Consider the following 25,131-nt stretch of genomic DNA (forward strand, 5'->3'; position numbering starts at 1 on the left):
AGTCTCTAACAAGGCACCGTAGTAAACACAGCCTTCCTGTGTTGTCGACATGGGCAGCGTCGCCGCTCCATCCCGCCGCTACGGTCCCCCTTGTTGACGCAGTCCTCGCCGGCCGGCCCCAGGGTAGGTTCGACTAACATCCTCTGTCAAAGATGACGTCGTAGTCAGAGTGTTTAAAGCATGTTATAGTCTCAGAACGTTCAACAGTGTAGCATTAAGCTAACGGCCACTCTCGGCCGATAGCAGCAAGCTAACGTTACCTAGCCTAGTGACAACAGGCTAGCGCCTGCAGCTAACAGCTGACTGGCTAACAGGTAGGCCACAACTAGCATGCAAGCTAAGCAGCTATCACCTGAACTTGTACACAACGATATAACAAGCCACACTCAGACAGGCCGCCGTTCTGAAACCCTCCTCACCTTTTAAGAGAGAAGAGAAACGAGATGTTAACACAGTTTTACAACAGTGATTTTACCATCCGGCGGAGCCAGCACAAGTCCCATCTGGGCTGTAGCCGACTTGAACATAGATTTTTCGATAACGATCATCCATGCCCACATTTCCTCGTTTAGGGTATACTCTCATTTGCATTATGAAAGACGGGGCCTATACGGTGACAGAGAAGTACCCACACGTCCAGAGATCCTGGGATCACCAGTTCTACTGGTCGTGGCCCACTAGTTGCTATAATGGGCTTCAAACCAAGATCCTCCGCCGTCGCCTAAAAGGCTGAACAAAGGACCCTAATCTGGGGCCGGTTTTCGTAAACATTGTCAGCTAGCCCCCATAGCACTAACAGACAAGTGGAGCTCGCAAGCAAACATTACTCACCAAACCTGGAACCCACCGCTTCTCACAACAGCGGCGCGTCCTACAGTCCAGCTGTGTCGCTGAAGGGTTTTACCCCAACCAGCCGCAGCAAGGAGGACTGCAGTTGGGAGGCATGTAGCGGCGTGAACTCCCAATACAAAAAAACCGGCGGAGGTGTAGAATGATCATCATCTTCCAGACACTCCAGTACGAAGACAATATCGCCGTATTTTCTCAAATATAGTGAGAGAGAAAATAAAGATATGATGTCAACGTATCTCTTGTTTTCCAACTTTCTCCTACTAACAACCTCGTCAAGTGGGGATCTACCAGGCACTTCCTTGTGGTGAAAGGAGGCGAGTGTGGAGGCGAGTGTGTGGCCCCACCCCTGCTTATGTAGGTAAGCTGATAGGGGTGTGGTCAGACAAATATTGGGATATAAAGGTACACTTGTGGGGTCTTTATTCAGTGCACGTGCACGAGCGAGGTACTGTGCAGAAAGTGATGCCGAGCGGAGCCATTATGATACAGAACTACATCTCAGATAACTACATCTCAGATAACTACATCTCATAACCACATCTCATAACTACATCTCAGATAACTACATCTCAGATAACTACATCTCAGATAACTACATCTCATAACTACATCTCAGATAACTACATCTCAGATAACTACATCTCATAACCACATCTCAGATAACTACATCTCATAACTACATCTCATAACCACATCTCAGATAACTACATCTCAGATAACTACATCTCATAACTACATCTCAGATAACTACATCTCAGATAACTACATCTCAGATAACTACATCTCATAACTACATCTCAGATAACTACATCTCAGATAACTACATCTCAGATAACTACATCTCATAACTACATCTCATAACTACATCTCAGATAACTACATCTCAGATAACTACATCTCATAACTACATCTCAGATAACTACATCTCATAACTACATCTCAGATAACTACATCTCATAACTGCATCTCAGATAACTACATCATAACTACATCTCAGATAACTACATCTCATAACTACATCTCAGATAACTACATCTCAGATAACTACATCTCATAACTACATCTCATAACCACATCTCAGATAACTACATCTCATAACTGCATCTCAGATAACTACATCTCATAACTACATCGCATAACTGCATCTCAGATAACTACATCTCATAACTACATCTCATAACTACATCTCAGATAACTACATCTCAGATAACTACATCTCATAACTGCATCTCAGATAACTACATCTTAGATAACTACATCTCATAACCACATCTCAGATAACTACATCTCATAACTGCATCTCAGATAACTACATCTCATAACTGCATCTCAGATAACTACATCTCATAACTACATCTCATAACCACATCTCAGATAACTACATCTCAGATAACTACATCTCAGATAACTACATCTCATAACTACATCTCAGATAACTACATCTCAGATAACTACATCTCAGATAACTACATCTCATAACTACATCTCAGATAACTACATCTCAGATAACTACATCTCAGATAACTACATCTCATAACTACATCTCATAACTACATCTCAGATAACTACATCTCATAACTACATCTCAGATAACTACATCTCATAACTACATCTCAGATAACTACATCTCATAACTGCATCTCAGATAACTACATCTCATAACTACATCTCAGATAACTACATCTCATAACTACATCTCAGATAACTACATCTCAGATAACTACATCTCATAACTGCATCTCAGATAACTACATCTCATAACTGCATCTCATAACTACATCTTAGATAACTACATCTCATAACCACATCTCAGATAACTACATCTCATAACTGCATCTCAGATAACTACATCTCATAACTACATCTCATAACTGCATCTCAGATAACTACATCTCATAACTACATCTCATAACTACATCTCAGATAACTACATCTCATAACTGCATCTCAGATAACTACATCTTAGATAACTACATCTCATAACCACATCTCAGATAACTACATCTCATAACAGCATCTCAGATAACTACATCTCATAACTACATCTCAGATAACTATATCTCATAACTACATCTCATAACTACATCTCATAACTACATCTCATAACTACATCTCATAACTGCATCTCAGATAACTACATCTCATAACTACATCTCATAACTACATCTCAGATAACTACATCTCATAACTACATCTCAGATAACTACATCTCAGATAACTACATCTCATAACTGAATCTCAGATAACTACATATCAGATAACTACATCTCATGACTACATCTCATAACTACATCTCAGATAACTACATCTCATAACTACATCTCAGATAACTACATCTCATAACTGCATCTCAGATAACTACATCTCATAACTACATCTCAGATAACTACATCTCATAACTACATCTCAGATAACTACATCTCAGATAACTACATCTCAGATAACTACATCTTAGATAACTACATCTCATAACCACATCTCAGATAACTACATCTCATAACTGCATCTCAGATAACTACATCTCATAACTACATCTCATAAATACATCTCAGATAACTACATCTCAGATAACTACATCTCATAACTACATCTCAGATAACTACATCTCAGATAACTACATCTCATAACTACATCTCATAACTGCATCTCAGATAACTACATCTCATAACTACATCTCAGATAACTACATCTCAGATAACTACATCTCATAACTACATCTCATAACTACATCTCAGATAACTACATCTCAGATAACTACATCTCAGATAACTACATCTCATAACTGAATCTCAGATAACTACATCTCAGATAACTACATATCATAACTACATCTCATAACTACATCTCAGATAACTACATCTCATAACTACATCTCAGATAACTACATCTCATAACTGCATCTCAGATAACTACATCTCATAACTACATCTCAGATAACTACATCTCATAACTACATCTCAGATAACTACATCTCATAACTGCATCTCAGATAACTACATCTCATAACTACATCTCATAAATGCATCTCAGATAACTACATCTCAGATAACTACATCTCATAACTACATCTCAGATAACTACATCTCAGATAACTACATCTCATAACTACATCTCATAACTGCATCTCAGATAACTACATCTCATAACTACATCTCAGATAACTACATCTCAGATAACTACATCTCATAACTACATCTCAGATAACTACATCTCATAACCACATCTCATAACTGCATCTCAGATAACTACATCTCAGATAACTACATCTCATAACTGCATCTCAGATAACTACATCTCATAACTACATCTCAGATAACTACATCTCATAACTACATCTCAGATAACTACATCTCAGATAACTACATCTCATAACTGCATCTCAGATAACTACATCTTAGATAACTACATCTCATAACCACATCTCAGATAACTACATCTCATAACTGCATCTCAGATAACTACATCTCATAACTACATCTCATAAATACATCTCAGATAACTACATCTCAGATAACTACATCTCATAACTACATCTCAGATAACTACATCTCAGATAACTACATCTCATAACTACATCTCATAACTGCATCTCAGATAACTACATCTCATAACTACATCTCAGATAACTACATCTCAGATAACTACATCTCATAACTACATCTCATAACTACATCTCAGATAACTACATCTCATAACTACATCTCATAACTGCATCTCAGATAACTACATCTCAGATAACTACATCTCATAACTACATCTCAGATAACTACATCTCAGATAACTACATCTCATAACTACATCTCAGATAACTACATCTCATAACTACATCTCAGATAACTACATCTCATAACTGCATCTCAGATAACTACATCTCAGATAACTACATCTCATAACTACATCTCAGATAACTACATCTCAGATAACTACATCTCATAACTACATCTCAGATAACTACATCTCATAACTACATCTCATAACTACATCTCAGATAACTACATCTCATAACTACATCTCAGATAACTACATCTCATAACTGCATCTCAGATAACTACATCTCATAACTACATCTCAGATAACTACATCTCATAACTACATCTCAGATAACTACATCTCAGATAACTACATCTAATAACTGCATCTCAGATAACTACATCTTAGATAACTACATCTCATAACCACATCTCAGATAACTACATCTCATAACTGCATCTCAGATAACTACATCTCATAACTACATCTCATAAATACATCTCAGATAACTACATCTCAGATAACTACATCTCATAACTACATCTCAGATAACTACATCTCAGATAACTACATCTCATAACTACATCTCAGATAACTACATCTCAGATAACTACATCTCATAACTACATCTCAGATAACTACATCTCATAACTACATCTCAGATAACTACATCTCATAACTGCATCTCAGATAACTACATCGCAGATAACTACATCTCATAACTACATCTCAGATAACTACATCTCATAACTACATCTCAGATAACTACATCTCAGATAACTACATCTCATAACTGCATCTCAGATAACTACATCTCATAACTACATCTCATATAACTACATCTCATAACTACATCTCAGATAACTACATCTCATAACTACATCTCAGACAACTACATCTCATAACTGCATCTCAGATAACTACATCTCATAACTACATCTCAGATAACTACATCTCATAACTACATCTCAGATAACTACATCTCAGATAACTACATCTCAGATAACTACATCTCATAACTACATCTCAGATAACTACATCTCAGATAACTACATTTCATAACTACATCTCAGATAACTACATCTCATAACTACATCTCAGATAGCTACATCTCATAACTACATCTCAGATAACTACATCTCAGATAACTACATCTCATAACTACATCTCAGATAACTACATCTCATAACTACATCTCAGATAACTACATCTCAGATAACTACATCTCAAATAACTACATCTCAGATAACTACATCTCAGATAACTACATCTCAGATAACTACATCTCATAACTACATCTCAGATAACTACATCTCATAACTACATCTCAGATAACTACATCTCAGATAACTACATCTCAGATAACTACATCTCATAACTACATCTCAGATAACTACATCTCAGATAACTACATCTCAGATAACTACATCTCAAATAACTACATCTCAGATAACTACATCTCATAACTACATCTCATAACTACATCTCAGATAACTACATCTCAGATAACTACATCTCAGATAACTACATCTCATAACTACATATCAGATAACTACATCTCATAACTACATGTCAGATAACTACATCTCAGATAACTACATCTCATAACTGCATCTCATAACTGCATCCCGGATAACTACATGGTAGTACCATGGCAAATTATTTACACAATGTCTGGTACCATTGTAAAACTAAAATGACCATCAAACGACCATGAGACTTTTTCGTAGTGGGCGCCACAGCAGTCCCCTGAACGAGATCAAAGTTGATCACCTTGTACTTTGATGGAGGCGGAAGAGGAGGCGGAGCCGTGGTCGTTAACGGCAACACATGTGTAGATTCCAGTGTCCTGAGGCATCAGGTTACAGATCTTCAACAAGATGTCACCCGTATCCCTGGCAACAGAGGAGAGGGAGGAGCATGAGCGGTTTATGGAACACCAGGGCCCTCATTTATCAATGCTGCGTACATGAGATTGTGTGTACATTTACGCACAGCTCTGACTGTGTGTAGGCCTACATGGCACCAAATGGTAGAATAGGAAAACTGAAACAGACGGAATAAGCTTTCATGCATTCAAGTTTCAACACCCACGTGTTCTGTATGACTCATAATTAATTATAGTTAGTTGTAAAATAGACACATGAGTTTAATTGTTGTCAAACTCTATAGAAATTGAATAGAGTGTTCTCACGGCGCGTCATCAAACCGGAAGTCGGCCATCTTGGCGATAAACTTGGATGTAAACAACGCGTGAGTGCATCGAACTAGCAACTCTTCAAGTTCATTTTTGCTCAAAATGGTCAATTATTGCCGTGTTCTTGGCTGTACTAATAGGTCGGATAGGGAAAAGCATTTGGAGTTCTTCAGATTGCCAATTGTCATCACAAATCAAGGAGAAGAGGGCAAACAATTGTCTCAGGAAAGGAGACGTTTGTGGTTGGCCAAACTGAACCAGGATTTCCATGGCAAGACTCTTGTCAACATTCGAGTTTGTTCTGCGCATTTCTTGTCAGGTAATGTAATATTTAAGTTTCTGGTAAAAAAAAAAAAAAAAAAAATCAACATACTACATTAACAAGTCCTTACTCTGGAGGTCAAAGTTCACTAGCATTCCCAAGCTCACCTCTATGATGTCACTTCCTGCCCACATGGTATATAGCTCCCATTTTTACAAGCTATCACTGCTAGCCTATTACACTGAAGATGGAACACCTGTTCCGAAACATGTCTGTACTATAGGCTGCCATTAAAAACAATTTTTTAAAATCTGAGAGTGCTGGTCTGGCCTTCGGCTTTATTCTTCTTAAATGTTTGGGATTTCAGCACCCAGTGTCAGATACTGAGAGCGCGGTCTAACTTGACTTTTGATACATAGCTACTTTGGTAGTTTAGAGACCTGCAGCTCCAGAGTTTACAGTCCACCCTGTCCCTAGTGGATTTACATCAGCTTTCGTAGCTACAACGATGGAGTCAAGAGACATCCTACTCCATGGCGTGACCCTTATTAACGATTGGCAGGATGCCATCATCCTGAGGGGCCTGCTTTTTGCCAAGGCATGACATCGAGCGGCATAAGAGATGCGGGAGACGAGGAGACGAACGGGACTATCTACACACTTGGTGCCTCCTGCACTTCTGCAGGCCTACCAGGCAGCCCAGAGACCGACCTAAGAAGGAGATGTATCCGCTGTGCTCCCTCCGTAGATGATGTTTCCGGACGGCCACCATGGAGAAGTAAGCAAGACAGGATCATCGGTCCCGGAGATATACACATCTACTGACATTTCAAGTGTTTATTTGAGTGATTAGCACCACTATGTCCTTGCTTAAGAGTGTACCGTATCTCTCTATTTTCTCCTAATGCAATCTTATTGTTTAAAGGACTTGTTAGTCTACAATGCCCTCAGAGGGGAGACAGGTTACTATATTCATTTGATTAATGGCTTTGTACCAAAGGGAATGAATGAAAAAATGTTGTTATCCTGCTTCCTACAAGTGACTTTTTATTACTTTTATTTTCATGAGTATATTATTATTATTATTTTATGAATTGAGAAAAGTTTTCCTTCTGTTGTAGTGGTTCTTTGCTTCTTAGAATTTTGTGTTTGCTTTTGGCTTATTTAAGTTTCTGGTAAAAAAAAAATAATAAATTCAACATACTACATTAACAAGTCCTTACTCTGGAGGTCAAAGTTCACTAGCATTCCCAAGCTCACCTCTATGATGTCACTTCCTGCCCACATGGTATATAGCTCCCATTTTTACAAGCTATCACTGCTAGCCTATTACACTGAAGATGGAACACCTGTTCCGAAACATGTCTGTACTATAGGCTGCCATTAAAAACAATTTTTTAAAATCTGAGAGTGCTGGTCTGGCCTTCGGCTTTATTCTTCTTGTCAGGTAATGTGAAATATATTCTTGGCTGGATATGATTGTTATCTCATTTCATAACCTACTACAGTAGTAGTGTAAGACTCAGTTTACGTTATGGTAACGTTACGTCAGGTAACGTTATGTGAAATATTAATAACAGCAACTATCATTTTACAGTGGAATAGTATGATGCTGGATATGATTGTTATCTCATTTCATAACCTACTACAGTAGTAGTGTAAGACTCAGTTTACGTTATGGTAACGTTACGTCAGGTAACGTTATGTGAAATATTAATAACAGCAACTATCATTTTACAGTTGAATAGTATGATGCTGGATATGATTGTTATCTCATTTCATAACCTACTACAGTAGTAGTGTAAGACTCAGTTTACGTTATGGTAACGTTACGTCAGGTAACGTTATGTGAAATATTAATAACAGCAACTATCATTTTACAGTGGAATAGTATGAGGCTGGATATGATTCTTATCTCATTTCATAACCTACTACAGTGTAAGACTCCGTTTCTGTAAATGTTCCTAAAATGTAGTGTCAAAACAAAGTGTTTCTTGTCAGGTAACGTTATGTGAAATATTAATAACAGCGACTATCATTTTACAGTGGAATAGTATGAGGCTGGATATGATTCTTATCTCATTTCATAACCTACTACAGTAGTAGTGTAAGACTCAGTTTACGTTATGGTAACGTTACGTCAGGTAACGTTATGTGAAATATTAATAACAGCAACTATCATTTTACAGTGGAATAGTATGAGGCTGGATATGATTCTTATCTCATTTCATAACCTACTACAGTGTAAGACTCCGTTTCTGTAAATGTTCCTAAAATGTAGTGTCAAAACAAAGTGTTTCTTGTCAGGTAACGTTATGTGAAATATTAATAACAGCGACTATCATTTTACAGTGGAATAGTATGAGGCTGGATATGATTCTTATCTCATTTCATAACCTACTACAGTGTAAGACTCCGTTTCTGTAAATGTTCCTAAAATGTAGTGTCAAAACAAAGTGTTTCTTGTCAGGTAACGTTACGTGAAATATTAATAACGGCAACTATCATTTTACAGTGGAATAGTATGAGGCTGGATATGATTCTTATCTCATTTCATAACCAACTACAGTGTAAGACTCGGTTTCTGTAAATGTTCCTAAAATGTAGCGTCTAAAGTGTGCTATATTTTTCATTATTGTATTCCAGGTAAAAAGTGTCACCTGTACAAGAAAGATGACCCAGATTGGGTGCCATCTGTAAATATGACCGGAAAGCAACAGCCTTCTTCTCTGCAACCACCTAAAGAAACACGATACCAACGGCGTGTGAATCGTACCCAGCAGAAACTGAAGGTGGATGCTGCCCATGCCTTGCTTCTTATGGACATACCAGCTGCTGCTGATGATTCTGCTGCAAGTGATAATGTGTGCAGTATAGGTACTCAAACTGATATGACTGGTGATTTTATTTATTCTATGACCAATGAAGTTATAAATCTGAGAGCGGAAAACCTTCAGTTGCGTTCTGATGTGAAACAGTTGTCCTCTACCTATGACCAAAGTGCATTTGTGGGTAAAGATGAGAAGGTTTTATTTTTCACTGGTCTACCTACATTCCAGATTTTGTTAGCACTCTATGCATACCTTAGTCCCCACCTTCCTGTGAAGAAGTCGCTTAATCCATTCAAGATGCTGATGCTGACATTGATGCGACTAAGGCTTAATGTTTCTACAACCTTCCTATGTTATGCATTCAATGTGTCAATATCCACTGCTTCTAGGGTATTTACTTATTGTATTTTGCACAATCACAATGTTGAGTTGTTTTTTTGTGGAGGACATCTTCAGTTTTGCAGGATTTTGAGAAAGCATGGCACTTGAGACAAAACACACTATATCCTATATAATTGTATTTTAATTCCTCTTGTTTCTTTATATACATTGCGTACAGCTTGTTATATTACATTTTATTGTATTTTCTTGTTCTTGTGGCCATCTTGGTCGACAGGTCATTTGTCAAGTAATTGGTCAAACGTTTCACACCGAAACGTCATGATATGATTTCAGGCTGCCAATAAATTTGGAAAAACCTGGAGTGCGTGCCTGGACATTGTTTTTCCCTATTTTTATGTGTGGTACAATACACCATTCCCATCAGAACACTTGAATAACAGAAGAGACAGTTTTGTATGTAACGTGTTTAATAACAATAACAAAACACACCAATAAAAATTGCATAAATAGCAGCATTAACAACAATATAATCTCTCATTTACATAACATAACTATTATTATTTGATACACACAATTGTTACCCACTCAGAATATCCTCCTTCCAGAAAATCCTCCTTCCAATGTGCTGCTTGCCTGCATGGTTAAATAAAAAAATATATATATAAAAATCACAGCATGAGTATAGTGTGTGCAAATCAGCTTCAGAATAGAAATCAAAATAGCACTTATTAGGAGTTGTTTGTAATTAGGCTGTACATCGGATATAAATGAAGACGTCAATAAAAATGTATGAAGCTACACAACGGTTTACTGAAAATAGCATAGCCTAGGATTTTTTACAAGGTTGCTAATTCATCATTGGTTGGATGTTGGGTTTTGTTTACTTTAAGAGTAGAACAACTAGCACTTTCCTTTTGCTTCTCAAGTGACTGTAGTACATGACCAGCACAGTCACTTTTAGCCCTTATTTTACTTTGTATCTCTTTGCTGCAGTGAAGTCAATCTTTCTGCATTCCTTGTACTCCACCTTTGACATTGCAGTAGGCAACATCCAATACGCCTTTTCCTGCGTCACTGTCTTTGAGTCCCTCAACTTCACTGTTGCTTCAATGAGAAACAACAATGCTGCTACATGTGTGCAGGTCTCGCCCAGGCCAGCCATACATGTACAGTGGGCTCCAACAATCCTACCAGACTTTTCAGCCATTATCCAGGGCTCCAGGGGTTTTTCTCTTATTCGTTGGGAATGGAGTACCTGAATAAAAGACAACCAAATATAAGCTTGTAAATAAAAAGCGAGTTTGAATGAATGAATTTATTTAACAGATTGCAGAATGGGTACAATACAGTACGTGTTAAGGGGATGCAGACCAGAGAAAGACGTTTGTCTTGTTTACATCAGGGTCCCCCATTTTCAATTCATAGTGACATTTATGACATACACAACATACATGACATCATGACATTTATGGCATAGGGACATACATGACATACAGGTATATAGTACTGTTACATTTGTGACATATACGATATGCAAATATACAGTACAGTGTTACCCATAGATCCTAACAGAGATATGCAAATATACAGTAGCCTACTCATCAATTTACTTATTTATTAATAGGGTTTAATTGTTTATGACCGATCAGCATTTTTATCCAAAAATGTGTACTAGTAGACTATTAGAAAATAAAGTTAGGTATTACAATTTCCTAAATGTAAAGATCAGTTGATCTAGTAACGTTATGTGAACCACCTACCTTGGCTTTCACAAGACACATGTCATCGATAATCTGGTACTGTGCGTCTCTCACCCATCCACACACCATCTGGTTGTAGGCATCCAACCCTTTGTAAGCCTTAAGATCTTCATTCGTGTATGGGCTTGGCGAAAATACTAGGTAGTTGACTATATCTGGATAGGCAACAGAAGGCAAAATTGTGGGGTCGCAACTCCAAGTCGACGGAGCTAGCTCGTAAGGATCTTTATCACCTATTCGTCTGAGTTTGTCACAATATCGCGCCCTTTCCTGCTGACCAAGTCCTTCTCTATATGTTCGAGCAGCTTCCAGCTTACTCTTTTTGGGTTTAGACATATCTTAAATATATAATTCATCGCGCAATTCATCCATTCATTCATTCGTTCATTCTATCACCTGTTGTTTACATCGCAGAGTAACGCCAAGATGGCGGCGCACCTGGCCACTGACGTCATTCGTGACGTCGGTGAAAACACTCTATAGGTCTTTCCAAATGAATGCAGCATGGCTTATCTTGCGTTATCGGAACTTGTCACAAGGTGCGCTCCGCGGGGAGTGTGTTTTCAGAGATAGGGCAGATCTATTTGCAGAGAGCACATAAGTAGAGTCCGCTACCCAAGACACATTCTCTTTGATTTGTGCCGCAATTTGGGACCCAAAGCTGTCAAAGCACCATCAATCAATGAATTCAGTTATGTGAATAGAAAGGGATTCAACTCTGTCAGATGTACAGATCATCTGCAATGTGCATTTGGTTGATAAATGTTGTTGCCGGTGGCCGGGAGGAACGCACGACTCATTCATTGTGCAGAAGAGTTCTGTGGGCCTTCGTCTCCAGGGAGGGGCTGTTGAAGACGGATGGCTTATTGGTGAGCATTACCTAATTTAATTTCATTCAATTGTAATGTTATTACTGGGGTATCTGTAATTAAAATATCACTTAAATGCAGGTGATCGGGTTTATCTACTGACGCCATTCCCGAACCAGAAACCGTGGGTTGACAGTACTATCCGAGTGGCTCTGAACGCTCGCACCACTGCTTATAACCTGGGCAGAGCGTCAGGAAACATGGAAGAGTATAAGGCTACAGTCTATACTCTGCGCAAGGCTGTAAAGCTTGCTAAGAGGACATACGCTGACAAGATGGAGGCACAAATGGCCCACAATGACACAAGAGGTTTATGGCGAGGACTACGGACGATAACTGACTACAAAGTCAGCGCCCCCTCAATGGGGAGTGCCGACGCCTCTCTCAACCAACTCAACTCCTTTTACGCACGGTTCGGTGCAAACAGTGGCGACGCTAGCTCACCGGCTAACGACGTCACTGACGCGCCGGCCGTCGTGGAGGGGGGGGGGGGGGGGGGCATCCGTGGGGGGGGGGGGGGGGGCACTCTCTCAGTGACGGAACACAGTGTGAGAAGAGCATTTATGCGGGTGAACACCAGAAGGGCAGCTGGCCCAGATGGGATAACAGGACGTATACTTAAGTCCTGTGCTAACCAGCTAGCCCCAGTGTTCACCACCATATTTAATCTATCCCTGGCTGAGTCCGTGGTCCCTGCCTGCTTCAAGGTGTCCACTATAATACTGGTACCAAAGAAATCCTCCCCAACAGGTCTTAATGACTACAGACCGGTGGCACTCACCTCTGTGGTCATGAAATGTTTTGAGAGGCTGGTTAAGGATTACATTTGTGCCTCCCTCCCCAGTGATATGGACCCTTTGCAGTTTGCATACAAGCCAAACAGGTCCACTGATGGTCTCTCAGGTACTACACAGCACCCTCTCTCACCTAGACTGCCAGAAGGGGGGCTATGTGAGACTGTTGTTCATTGACTATAGCTCAGCGTTCAACACCATAGTCCCCACCAGACTGGTGGACAAGCTGATCGAGCTGGGTCTGAGCTCCGCTCTGAGCGCCTGGATACTGGACTTTCTGAATGAAAGGCCCCAGGCGGTCAGGGTGGGGGGTCAGACCTCCAACACCAGGGCTGTGTTCTGAGCCCCCTGCTGTACTCACTATACACACATGATTGTGTGGCCAAGTTCAGCTCCAACTCCATAGTGAAGTTTGCGGACGACACAGTGGTGGTGGGGCTGATCTCTGACAACGACGAGAAGGCCTACCGGGAGGAGGTTGAGGTACTGGAACGCTGGTGTCAGGACAACAGCCTGCTCCTGAACATTGGTAAAACCAAGGAGCTGATCGTGGATTTTAGGAGAACACAGCAGGGGACACACACACCACTGAGGATAAACGGGGATACCGTGGACAGGGCGAGCAGCTTCAAGTACCTGGGGGTCCACATATCAGAAGACCTGACATGGACAACACACATAGACTCAGTCGTAAAGAAGACGAAGCAGCGCCTCTACCACCTGAGACAGTTAAGGAAGTTCAGAGTATCGGGGAAGATACCGCAGTCCTTCTACTCCGCAGCTGTAGAGAGCATCTTGACCGGAAACATCACTGCCTGGTATGGAAACAGCAAGGCACAGGACAAGAAGGCCCTACAGAGAGTGGTGCGCTCAGCTGAGCGTACTACGGGTATTGCACTACCACCCCTGCAGGTCTTATATAACAAGAGGTGCAAATCCAGAGCCTGCAGAATAATGAAAGACCCTCACCACCCCAACAACAGCCTGTTCCAGCTGCTGAGGTCAGGCAGACGCCTGCAAACACCAGCAACTAGGACAGAGAGACTTCGGCTCAGCTTCTTCCCCCAGGCCATCAGAGTCTTGAACACTGAACTCTCCACACACAAGCACACATGAGCACACACACAACACACACACTGTATACGCTCACACACTAACAGTCACTTTAGCATGAACACACACACACACATGCTGCACACGCTCACACTCAACGGTCACTTTACACAATGGAAAGGTCACTTTAAAAAAATTTAAATAAAAAAGAACAGGAGTGGTTCTTGTATAGTAAACAGATGGATATAGCAAGCTAGCATAAGGAAACATAGTATAACTGTAGATTGTATAGTATAGCATTGTATAGTAGTGTACATAAGACCCAGTGCCTCATCCGTAGCTAACATTGTATTGCACTACCACAGGACCTTAGCATGTCTTACCATTGTAAACTTTATGTACATTATACCTGTTATGTCTTATTCTTATTACTTGTATTATTGCACAAATGTCTTATTCTCATTCCTATTCTTATTACTTGTATTATTGCACAATCGCTGCGGGCATGACCCCCCGCATTTCACTGTATGCTTGTATGCCGTGACGAATAAAACTCTTGACTTGACTTGACTAATGACTCTGACCAACCCAACGACCCAACAGGAGCGCAAATAGCACCTCACGTGTGCACAAGAGCCATTGTAGAGCGCACAGTTGGCCTGCTGAAAAGTTGGTGGCTGTGCTTGTTTGGCACGGGCCAGACGCAGAACACCCACCTCCCAACGCAGCAGCAATTCAGTCAAGAGGATCATACAGAAGTTTTAAGTAAGTCTACCCTTGCAAGGTCTTAATCTAACTTCAAAAAACCTAAACGAAAAAAGGCATTTCTTTTGAGGTATGGTTATCACAATGACTCAAACACAAGTGCAAAATAGTGGTTACGAGTTTTTATTCTCCATTGGGTTGCACAGGCAGCAATTTGCTTCAGTGACTCGTTCATTTCAGTCATTACAGTGCAAATGTCAGGTCAGCTTGTCATTTATTTCGGTCAATGTGCTGGTTCTGTAGGACTGCGTCAGTCAACACCCTTGGATCCCAGCGCGCCGAAGAGAGTCTTGACGCTCCCTGCTCCTCCTGGGTGTCCACGGGAATGGGCAACTCAATTAAAGTGACAACTCACTTTTTTTTTCTTATTTTTTAATCATACGATTAAATATTGTATTGTAATAAAAAGCGAAATACTATTATTTTGTGTGTTGTATGTTTCCAAATAAAATTGTTCACAACAAAATTATTTCTACCTTCAATTTGTTGGTTAGATGAGCTCCGTGACCAATCTCGCTCTCAGTGAAGTTTCTCTTTTTAGTTCGCTTAGCCATTATTTCACATTCCACAAACAGGCATGTTTCCACAGCGGTGTTTGGTTACTATATGGTTAATTAGGGGCGGTTCTGTATGCAAATACTTAGAATCATGCACGAGAGAAGACGGTAAGAACAATTGTGACCGCAACCAGCAATTGTGGCCACACTTAATCTGCATTGTCATATCCCAGATTTTTACAGATTGTGAAAACTTTTAAATTATGTGTCATACGCTGATATCTGAAAATGTTTGAAGACGATGTGCTAATTTGAATATTTTTTCCCGATCCATCTCCAAAAAAAACAGGGTGGAGAGAACTTGAATATGCACAGGGATGGCATTCGTGCGCTTTGTTTCACGCTCCAATTTGGGTCCCAAATTGCGGCACAAATCAAAGAGAATGTGTCTTGGGTAGCGGACTCTACTTATGTGCTCTCTGCAAATAGATCTGCCCTATCTCTGAAAACACACTCCCCGCGGAGCGCACCTTGTGACAAGTCTTCCGATAACGCAAGATAAGCCATGCTGCATTCATTCGGAAAGACCTATTCCAAATGCTATTTATAATGAAAGATATGGCTTGTTTTCGTTGATTAGGACAGACTAGGTACTATATAACTATAGTGCTATAACACCTTTTAATTAAGGCAAGGTGGTGTTTAACAAATCATTGTTAGAGACAGAGACATTTCCCATGTTGACAGCAAAGCCACATTCCTTAATAGATAAAACTACGTTCTACGACAAGGCTGAACGTACAGAGAGAAAGTGGTTGCTAGGGTGACGAGATAGGTGCCAAGTAACCAAAACAACGAAAGCGAGAAAGATAGTGGTGCGGGTTGCCTAGGCGACCCAGGCTAGCTAGCGGAGCTGTTCGAGGTCAGCATTCCTGAGTGTAGACAGAGAGAGAGAGAGAGAGAGAGAGAGAGAGAGAGAGAGAGAGAGAGAGAGAGAGAGAGAGAGAGAGAGAGAGAGACTCCTAAGCAATGCGCTTTTCGTTGATACTAGCGAGTTTGGATAGCGAGACCAACCACATCCAGCAGAGCAGGGCCTGGTGGAGCTAGGCAACCAACAAGAGAGATAGAACTCATAATTTAGTTTCTTAACCTTTTAACCTCTTCCACCCGTGGACTATTTTCTGAAAATCCGCCTAAAATACATACCTAAGTAAATGGAATATTGCTCCACTTCTACAAGGTCCATTTGCATGTTCTTGGTATCTAGGGACATCTATGGACCTCAGGGAATGTATTCACAGTGTCAGAAATATTGTGTCTGTTACTAGGCTTGCTTAAATTGTGATGAAACAAAGGAGAATATGAATTATGATTTTTCTTTGCATCTTTGACAGTGAATAACACCATGCTAATAATGACCAAACATTAAAAACTGCCACTGATCTCGTCCAGTACCTTCGTGATATCATGTGTACAAAGAATCTAAGGAAATTAATACAGGGAAGATGATTAAACAGAAGGTTCTGTAGATACAGTACTGAATTCTCCCATCCGGACCAATGCTATTTGAAATATTATTATAGAATATAGAATAGGAGGCTTATAAATTACCTTATTATAGCCAATTCGCACATTTATATATATACATATATATATTATCTTTCAAATGCCTAAGTTCAATTTAGATTTAGTATCACCAGGCGTGCATAAGAACAGATAATTAAATCTACTGTAATCTACTGTACTTTTTTATTTTCACCACAGTGCAATTTTTTTTAACAAATTTCAGATCTAATTGTTGCTACATGCTAACAATAGGGAGGATAAACTAACTGTTTCAATATTTGTCAAAAACATTACCTTTTGTGGTAGAATTATCCCGAATATTAATAAATAAATAATCCATATAGAACTTTGAACCTTGAACCCCATAGACATTTACAGGAAGTGTCGTTTTGAAAAATTCCAACGCTGATCGACAGCTAGCGATGTCTATTACAAAATGGCCACAAAAAGACTACAATTCCCATGGTTCAACATTTCCAAAATGGTCGCCCTCTCGGAATAGACTTGACCAAATCGAAAAGTTAAATCTATCTAATGACACTTTTAACCTATTGCTAAACTAACGTATTGATGATAATATACATTCTACATGCTGTTGTGACATGTTTATGATGTTAATACTTGAATACGTTTGAAATTAAAATCACAACTTTCATACAACAGTCTAAAAAATATTGATTTATGACCAGATGTCATTTCGGGACCGGTACCGGTCCCGTCGGGTGGAAGGAGACTTTCAATTTATTTCATTCTGTACAAGACCTTCATTTATGCAAATAAATAAACATCCTTCTGATATGAAGACGACTCCACTTGTGTTCTTTTCGGATGCAACAGAGACAGTGTTTAAACAGGGATAGAGACAGTGTTTTAGCCAGTCAGCTACAGGGACAGAGACAGTGTTTTAGCCAGTCAGCTACAGGGACAGAGACAGTGTTTTAGCCAGTCATCTACAGGGACAGAGACAGTGTTTTAGCCAGTCAGCTACAGGGACAGAGACAGTATTTTAGCCAGTCAGCTACAGGGACAGAGACAGTGTTTTAGCCAGTCAGCTACAGGGACAGAGACAGTGTTTTAGCCAGTCAGCTACAGGGACAGAGACAGTGTTTTAGCCAGTCATCTACAGGGACAGAGACAGTGTTTTAGCCAGTCAGCTACAGGGACAGAGACAGTGTTTTAGCCAGTCAGCTACAGGGACAGAGACAGTGTTTTAGCCAGTCAGCTACAGGGACAGTGTTTTAGCCAGTCAGCTACAGAGACAGCGTTTTAGCCAGTCAGCTACAGGGACAGAGACAGTGTTTTAGCCAGTCAGCTACAGGGACAGAGACAGTGTTTTAGCCAGTCAGCTACAGGGACAGAGACAGTGTTTTAGCCAGTCAGCTACAGGGACAGAGACAGTGTTTTAGCCAGTCAGCTACAGGGACAGAGACAGTGTTTTAGCCAGTCAGCTACAGGGACAGAGACAGTGTTTTAGCCAGTCAGCGCGTGGGAGAATATAACGAACAATCCACCGAACGATTGCAGCCATGAACTACAAACAATACACAACGCAGAGAGGGCAAGGAGATGCTGATAACGATCAACGACAGGCTGAAACCCTGAAATCTAACAAGTTTGACAACAATAAAACTCATGTCTCTATTTTACAATTAACTATAATTAATTACAAGTCATACAGAACACGTGGGCGTTGAAACTCTAATGCATGAAAGCTTATTCCGTCTGTTGCAGTTTTCCTATACTACCACTTGGTGCCATGTACGCACGGTCGGAGATGTGTGTAAATGTACGCACAACCTCAAGCACACGTTCATATTGATCAATCCCACACTTTGCTTACGCACGGTTTACACACATTTCTGTGCGTTGGTAAATGAGGGCGCTGGACCTTTCACTCTGGGACTACTGAACAGATGAAACCGATATCAATCCTCTCATCCGACTCATCTCGTCTGAGGATGGCAGGCACATAAGTGTATTTCCCAAAATGTTGGAATGTTCCTTTAAATAGTAGGCTAGCCTATAACCAAGGCTTCACATTTCACAAAGTTCATGTTGACTGATATACAGTATGTTAACTCTTAGAGAATAATAGACTACTCTTTTTTCTCTCTCCAGTGCATAAATCCTATTCTAGGCTTGGTTTCATGCTGTTAGACTCTAAACTGATATCCAATGTTGTGTCCACACAATACCATACTATCCTGATAAGTGAGCATGCTCCCATGTCACTGGATGTTAGGTTCACTAGACATAGAAAGGAACGCACCTGGAGATTTGACAACACAATCTTAAAAGAGAAGAGTTTCTTAAAATACATGTCAGCTAGGCTACCTGACATTATAGACACAAATGATACAGGGGATGTGGATGACTCAACACTGTGGGAAGCTATCAAGGCAGTGCTTAGAGGTAGCATCATATCATACGTGGCAGGTAGGAGAAAACAAATGTCAAAAAGACTAGTGGAGTTGGATGATTCTGTGTCTCAACTAGAACACCTGTACAGGGTCTCTGCGGATCCCGACATCCTGAATTCTATAGTCTCTCAAAGAGATGAGTACAATACTATTTTATCTGCACAGGTCAATAAACAATTGAATATGATAAAACAGATACAATTTGAAATAGGTGACAAACCTCAGAAACTGCTGGCACGTCAATTAAGACAGGCGCAAGCTTCCTGTGCAATACTAAAAATTAAATCAGACACAGGCACTGTTCTTACAGACCCTAAAGAGATAAATGCACGTTTTATGGAGTTCTATTCAAAATTGTATACATCAAATGGCAACCATGACATTGATGCTATTAAGGCATTTCTCTCTGAATTAAACCTACCTCAGCTTGATGGCGAGGCAGAAGCTGCATTGGAAAGGGACATCTCCATAGGAGAAATAGTAGAGGCAATTACAGAATTACCGAACAATAAAGCACCTGGCCCTGATGGCTTTACTGCAGAATTCTACAAGCACTACTCTAAGGAACTATCTCCGCTGCTGCTTCGTATGTTTAAACATGCCACATCGGATGGTAGACTACCTCAAACGCTGTATAATGCAAATATTTCATTAATTTTAAAAAAGGACAGAGATGAGTTAGAACCATCATCCTACAGACCTGTGTCACTGATTCCAATTGAAACAAAGCTGCTTAGCAAGATTCTGGCCAAGAGGCTAAAATCTCACATTCAGAAGATAGTGCATCCGGATCAAACTGGCTTTATTCCTAATAGACATATTTATTACAACTTAAGACGGTTATTCAATATACTTTATACGAAACACCATACAGAGACAGTGGTGATTTCAGTGGATGCTCAGAAGGCCTTCGATCAGGTCGAGTGGCCATATATGTACGAGACCCTAGAGGCATTTGGTTTCGGGAAGGTATTTATTGACTGGATACGGATTTTGTATGCTCATCCCACAGCAAGTGTAGTTACTAACCACGATATTTCTTCTCAGTTTCCACTATATCGTGGGACAAGGCAAGGAGATCCATGCTCTCCTTATCTTTTCGATTTAGTCATAGAAACACTAGCTACAAAAATTCGACAACATCCTAGAATATCACCTGTCTCTATTAAAGGGCAAAAGCATCATTTATCAATGTATGCAGATGACATTTTGTTATACGTAACTAACCCACAGGAGTCCCTTCCTCTAATTATGGAACTGTTTAATTATTTTGGCTCTCTTTCAGGTTTTCAAATTAATTGGGATAAAAGTGAATTAATGCCAATACAATTAAATAAGGATAGCTCCTCATTGAACTCTGTCCCCTTTAAGATTACCAAAGATAGATTTACTTACCTAGGAGTGACCGTTACTAAAAAACCTGAACTCTTACTGGAAGAGAATTGGAAATTAAAAATAAAACAGTTGAAACAGAATATAGATTTTTGGAAGACCCTCCCATTGTCACTGGTTGGGAGAGTAAACGCTATTAAAATGGTGGTTCTTCCGAGATTTACATACATCTTTCAGTCAATTCCAGTATTCATACCACAGCGGTATTTTAAAAAATTAGACTCGATTGTAATCCCCTTTATTTGGCAGAATAAAACTGCACGTATTAGCAAAAAACACTTATGTAAAACAAAAAATGAGGGTGGCTTTGGTCTTCCAGACTTCAAATGTTACTACTGGTCTGCACATTTAAACAATATGGCTTTCTGGAGAAGTGCTAACCTTACGGAGGGCATGGAGGAGGTCACTCCTGCATGGCTCTCAATGGAGCGAGCAGCCTGTCAGGGAACCTTTTTGAACCCTTTTGAATAGCCCTGTCAAGATAAACAAATCACTATATGAAGGGAATTTTATAGTACATAGCTCCTTGAAGGTATGGAAACAGATTAAGGCATACTTGAAAGCTCCAAATATGTATACAGACACTCCAATCGGTAATAACCATGCCTTTAAGCCATCCACTATGGACCAAGGGTTTGCACAGTGGAAGGTGAAGGGTATAGGGAGCTTGAAGGACTTGTACCAAGAGGGCCAGTTCCTATCATTCGAGCAACTGAAGGTCAAACATGATTTACCGTCAACAAATTTTTTCCGCTATCTACAGATACGGAACTTCGTAAGGACTCATGTAGATACATGGTCAGACATTCCTCAGCATCAAGCACTGGAAAATATAATTAATGTTAGACCAGGTAGTAAAGGGGCGGTGTCAAAAATATACCAGACACTTTTCAATCAGGTAATAGTTAGCACAGAAAGATATAAGTCTGAGTGGGAGTCAGAACTGGGGATACCCCTCAATGAGGAATTCTGGGAAACGTGTCTTACAAATATTCACCGGTGCTCTGTAAATGTTAGAATCAACTTGATTCAATTTAAAGTGATACACAGGTTGCACTACTCAAAGGTGAAAGTAAATAAGATGTATCCTAGCGTATCAGCACTGTGTAACAAATGTAAAAATCAAGATGGTACCCTTACACATCAACTCTGGTCTTGTCCCAACTTACACAAGTTCTGGTCTGATATATTTGACTTTTACTCAAAAGCGTTTAATAAACACTGGGAACCCTGCCCCTTAGTGGCCATTTTGGGACATAGCGACGAAGTCAATAAGTACTCTGACAATGAAAAAAGGCCGGTATATCTAGGTGCTGTGTTGGCTAAAAAGCTAATTTTGAGACTTTGGAAGTCTGATGCAGCACCCTCATTTGAAATGTGGATGAGAGAGCTGGGTGAGACCCTCTACTTAGAGAGGCTTAGATTTAAAAATACAGGACGGAGAAAGGTGTTTGATACGACATGGGGACCGGTGTTGGATTACTTAAAGGGTCTGAGGGAGGATGAAGAGGATATATAAGTTCAAAATGTTACTCATACTACAGCAATGTCTGAAGGTATATTCTCTGTGTCTTGGCTTTTGGCCTTTTACTAAGGATATATAAAATGAAATATAAGTTCAAAATGTCACTCATATTACAGTAATGTCTGAACTGAAGGTAGTCGCTGATGTGTCTTGGCTTTTGGCCTTTTTCTAATGCTCTGTTTTTTATTTATCTTTTTGGTCTCTTTTTATTTTTTATTTTTTTTGCCAGCAAAAACCTAGCTTACTTAACTATCCTGTTTATATGTCGTACAGAACATGTGGGTCGCTTTGGATAAAAGCGTCAGCTAAATGACTAAATGTAAATGGATGTAAATGTATATGTATGTATGGATCCGCCAAAGGAAAGAAAGAATGTTTATTTTTACTTTGAATCTTTTTTGTTATATGCCGCTGGACAATTGTTTTTGAACAAGAAAAAAAATAAGATTGCATGTGTGCATCAATATGGAATGTAACTAAAGTAATGTGCAATAAAAATACTTATAAAAAAAAAAACTATTAGAGAATATGTAACAGTAATGTGTCAGTAATTATTATTATTATTATTATTATTATTATTATTATTATTATTATTATTATTATTACCTGATATTGATGCTGAAGCGGGGGCTGTTGACCACAGGGTTCTGGTCGGGTCCTTTCAGGGTCACAGTGGGTTTGGGTCGACCGCACACCTTACAGCATAGAACCACCGTCTCACCAAATGCACAAACCACGTCTGACAGAGGGACCAGGAACTCTGGAGCCACTGTGAGGTGGACAAGATGCATCAACAGAGGAAGAGGAAGATGAAGGGGAAATATGACAAAGAGGAGGAGGAGGAGGAAGAGAGATAACACAGACAGACAGACAGACAGACAGACAGACAGACAGACAGACAGACAGACAGACAGACAGACAGACAGACAGACAGACAGACAGACAGACAGACAGACAGACAGACAGACAGACAGACAGACAGACAGACAGACAGACAGACAGACAGACAGACAGACAGACAGACAGACAGACAGACAGACAGACAGACAGACAGACAGACAGACAGACAGACAGACAGACAGACAGACAGACAGACAGACAGACAGACAGACAGACAGACAGACAGACAGACAGACAGACAGACAGACAGACAGACAGACAGACAGACAGACAGACAGACAGACAGACAGACAGACAGACAGACAGACAGACAGACAGACAGACAGACAGACAGACAGACAGACAGACAGACAGACAGACAGACAGACAGACAGACAGACAGACAGACAGACAGACAGACAGACAGACAGACAGACAGACAGACAGACAGACAGACAGACAGACAGACAGACAGACAGACAGACAGACAGACAGACAGACAGACAGACAGACAGACAGACAGACAGACAGACAGACAGACAGACAGACAGACAGACAGACAGACAGACAGACAGACAGACAGACAGACAGACAGACAGACAGACAGACAGACAGACAGACAGACAGACAGACAGACAGACAGACAGACAGACAGACAGACAGACAGACAGACAGACAGACAGACAGACAGACAGACAGACAGACAGACAGACAGACAGACAGACAGACAGACAGACAGACAGACAGACAGACAGACAGACAGACAGACAGACAGACAGACAGACAGACAGACAGACAGACAGACAGACAGACAGACAGACAGACAGACAGACAGACAGACAGACAGACAGACAGACAGACAGACAGACAGACAGACAGACAGACAGACAGACAGACAGACAGACAGACAGACAGACAGACAGACAGACAGACAGACAGACAGACAGACAGACAGACAGACAGACAGACAGACAGACAGACAGACAGACAGACAGACAGACAGACAGACAGACAGACAGACAGACAGACAGACAGACAGACAGACAGACAGACAGACAGACAGACAGACAGACAGACAGACAGACAGACAGACAGACAGACAGACAGACAGACAGACAGACAGACAGACAGACAGACAGACAGACAGACAGACAGACAGACAGACAGACAGACAGACAGACAGACAGACAGACAGACAGACAGACAGACAGACAGACAGACAGACAGACAGACAGACAGACAGACAGACAGACAGACAGACAGACAGACAGACAGACAGACAGACAGACAGACAGACAGACAGACAGACAGACAGACAGACAGACAGACAGACAGACAGACAGACAGACAGACAGACAGACAGACAGACAGACAGAC

The 25,131-nt window shown here is 40.4% G+C and overlaps 1 protein-coding gene across 1 annotated transcript in view; it reads right to left on the bottom strand.

Annotated features, from left to right (window-relative positions):
• The window catches only part of LOC311229257 (kalirin-like), a gene marked incomplete at its 5' end in the record, with an annotated part of 611,135 nt that overhangs the window by 68,371 nt on the left and 517,633 nt on the right, over nt 1-25,131 (bottom strand). The window contains 2 exon segments of the mRNA XM_084315324.1: nt 6,376-6,497; nt 23,482-23,644. Coding sequence (XP_084171450.1) covers nt 6,376-6,497; nt 23,482-23,644 — 285 coding nt within the window.

The sequence above is a fragment of the Notolepis coatsorum genome, assembly GCF_963971535.1.
Source record: "Notolepis coatsorum genome assembly, chromosome: 5".
NCBI lineage: Eukaryota > Metazoa > Chordata > Actinopteri > Aulopiformes > Paralepididae > Notolepis > Notolepis coatsorum.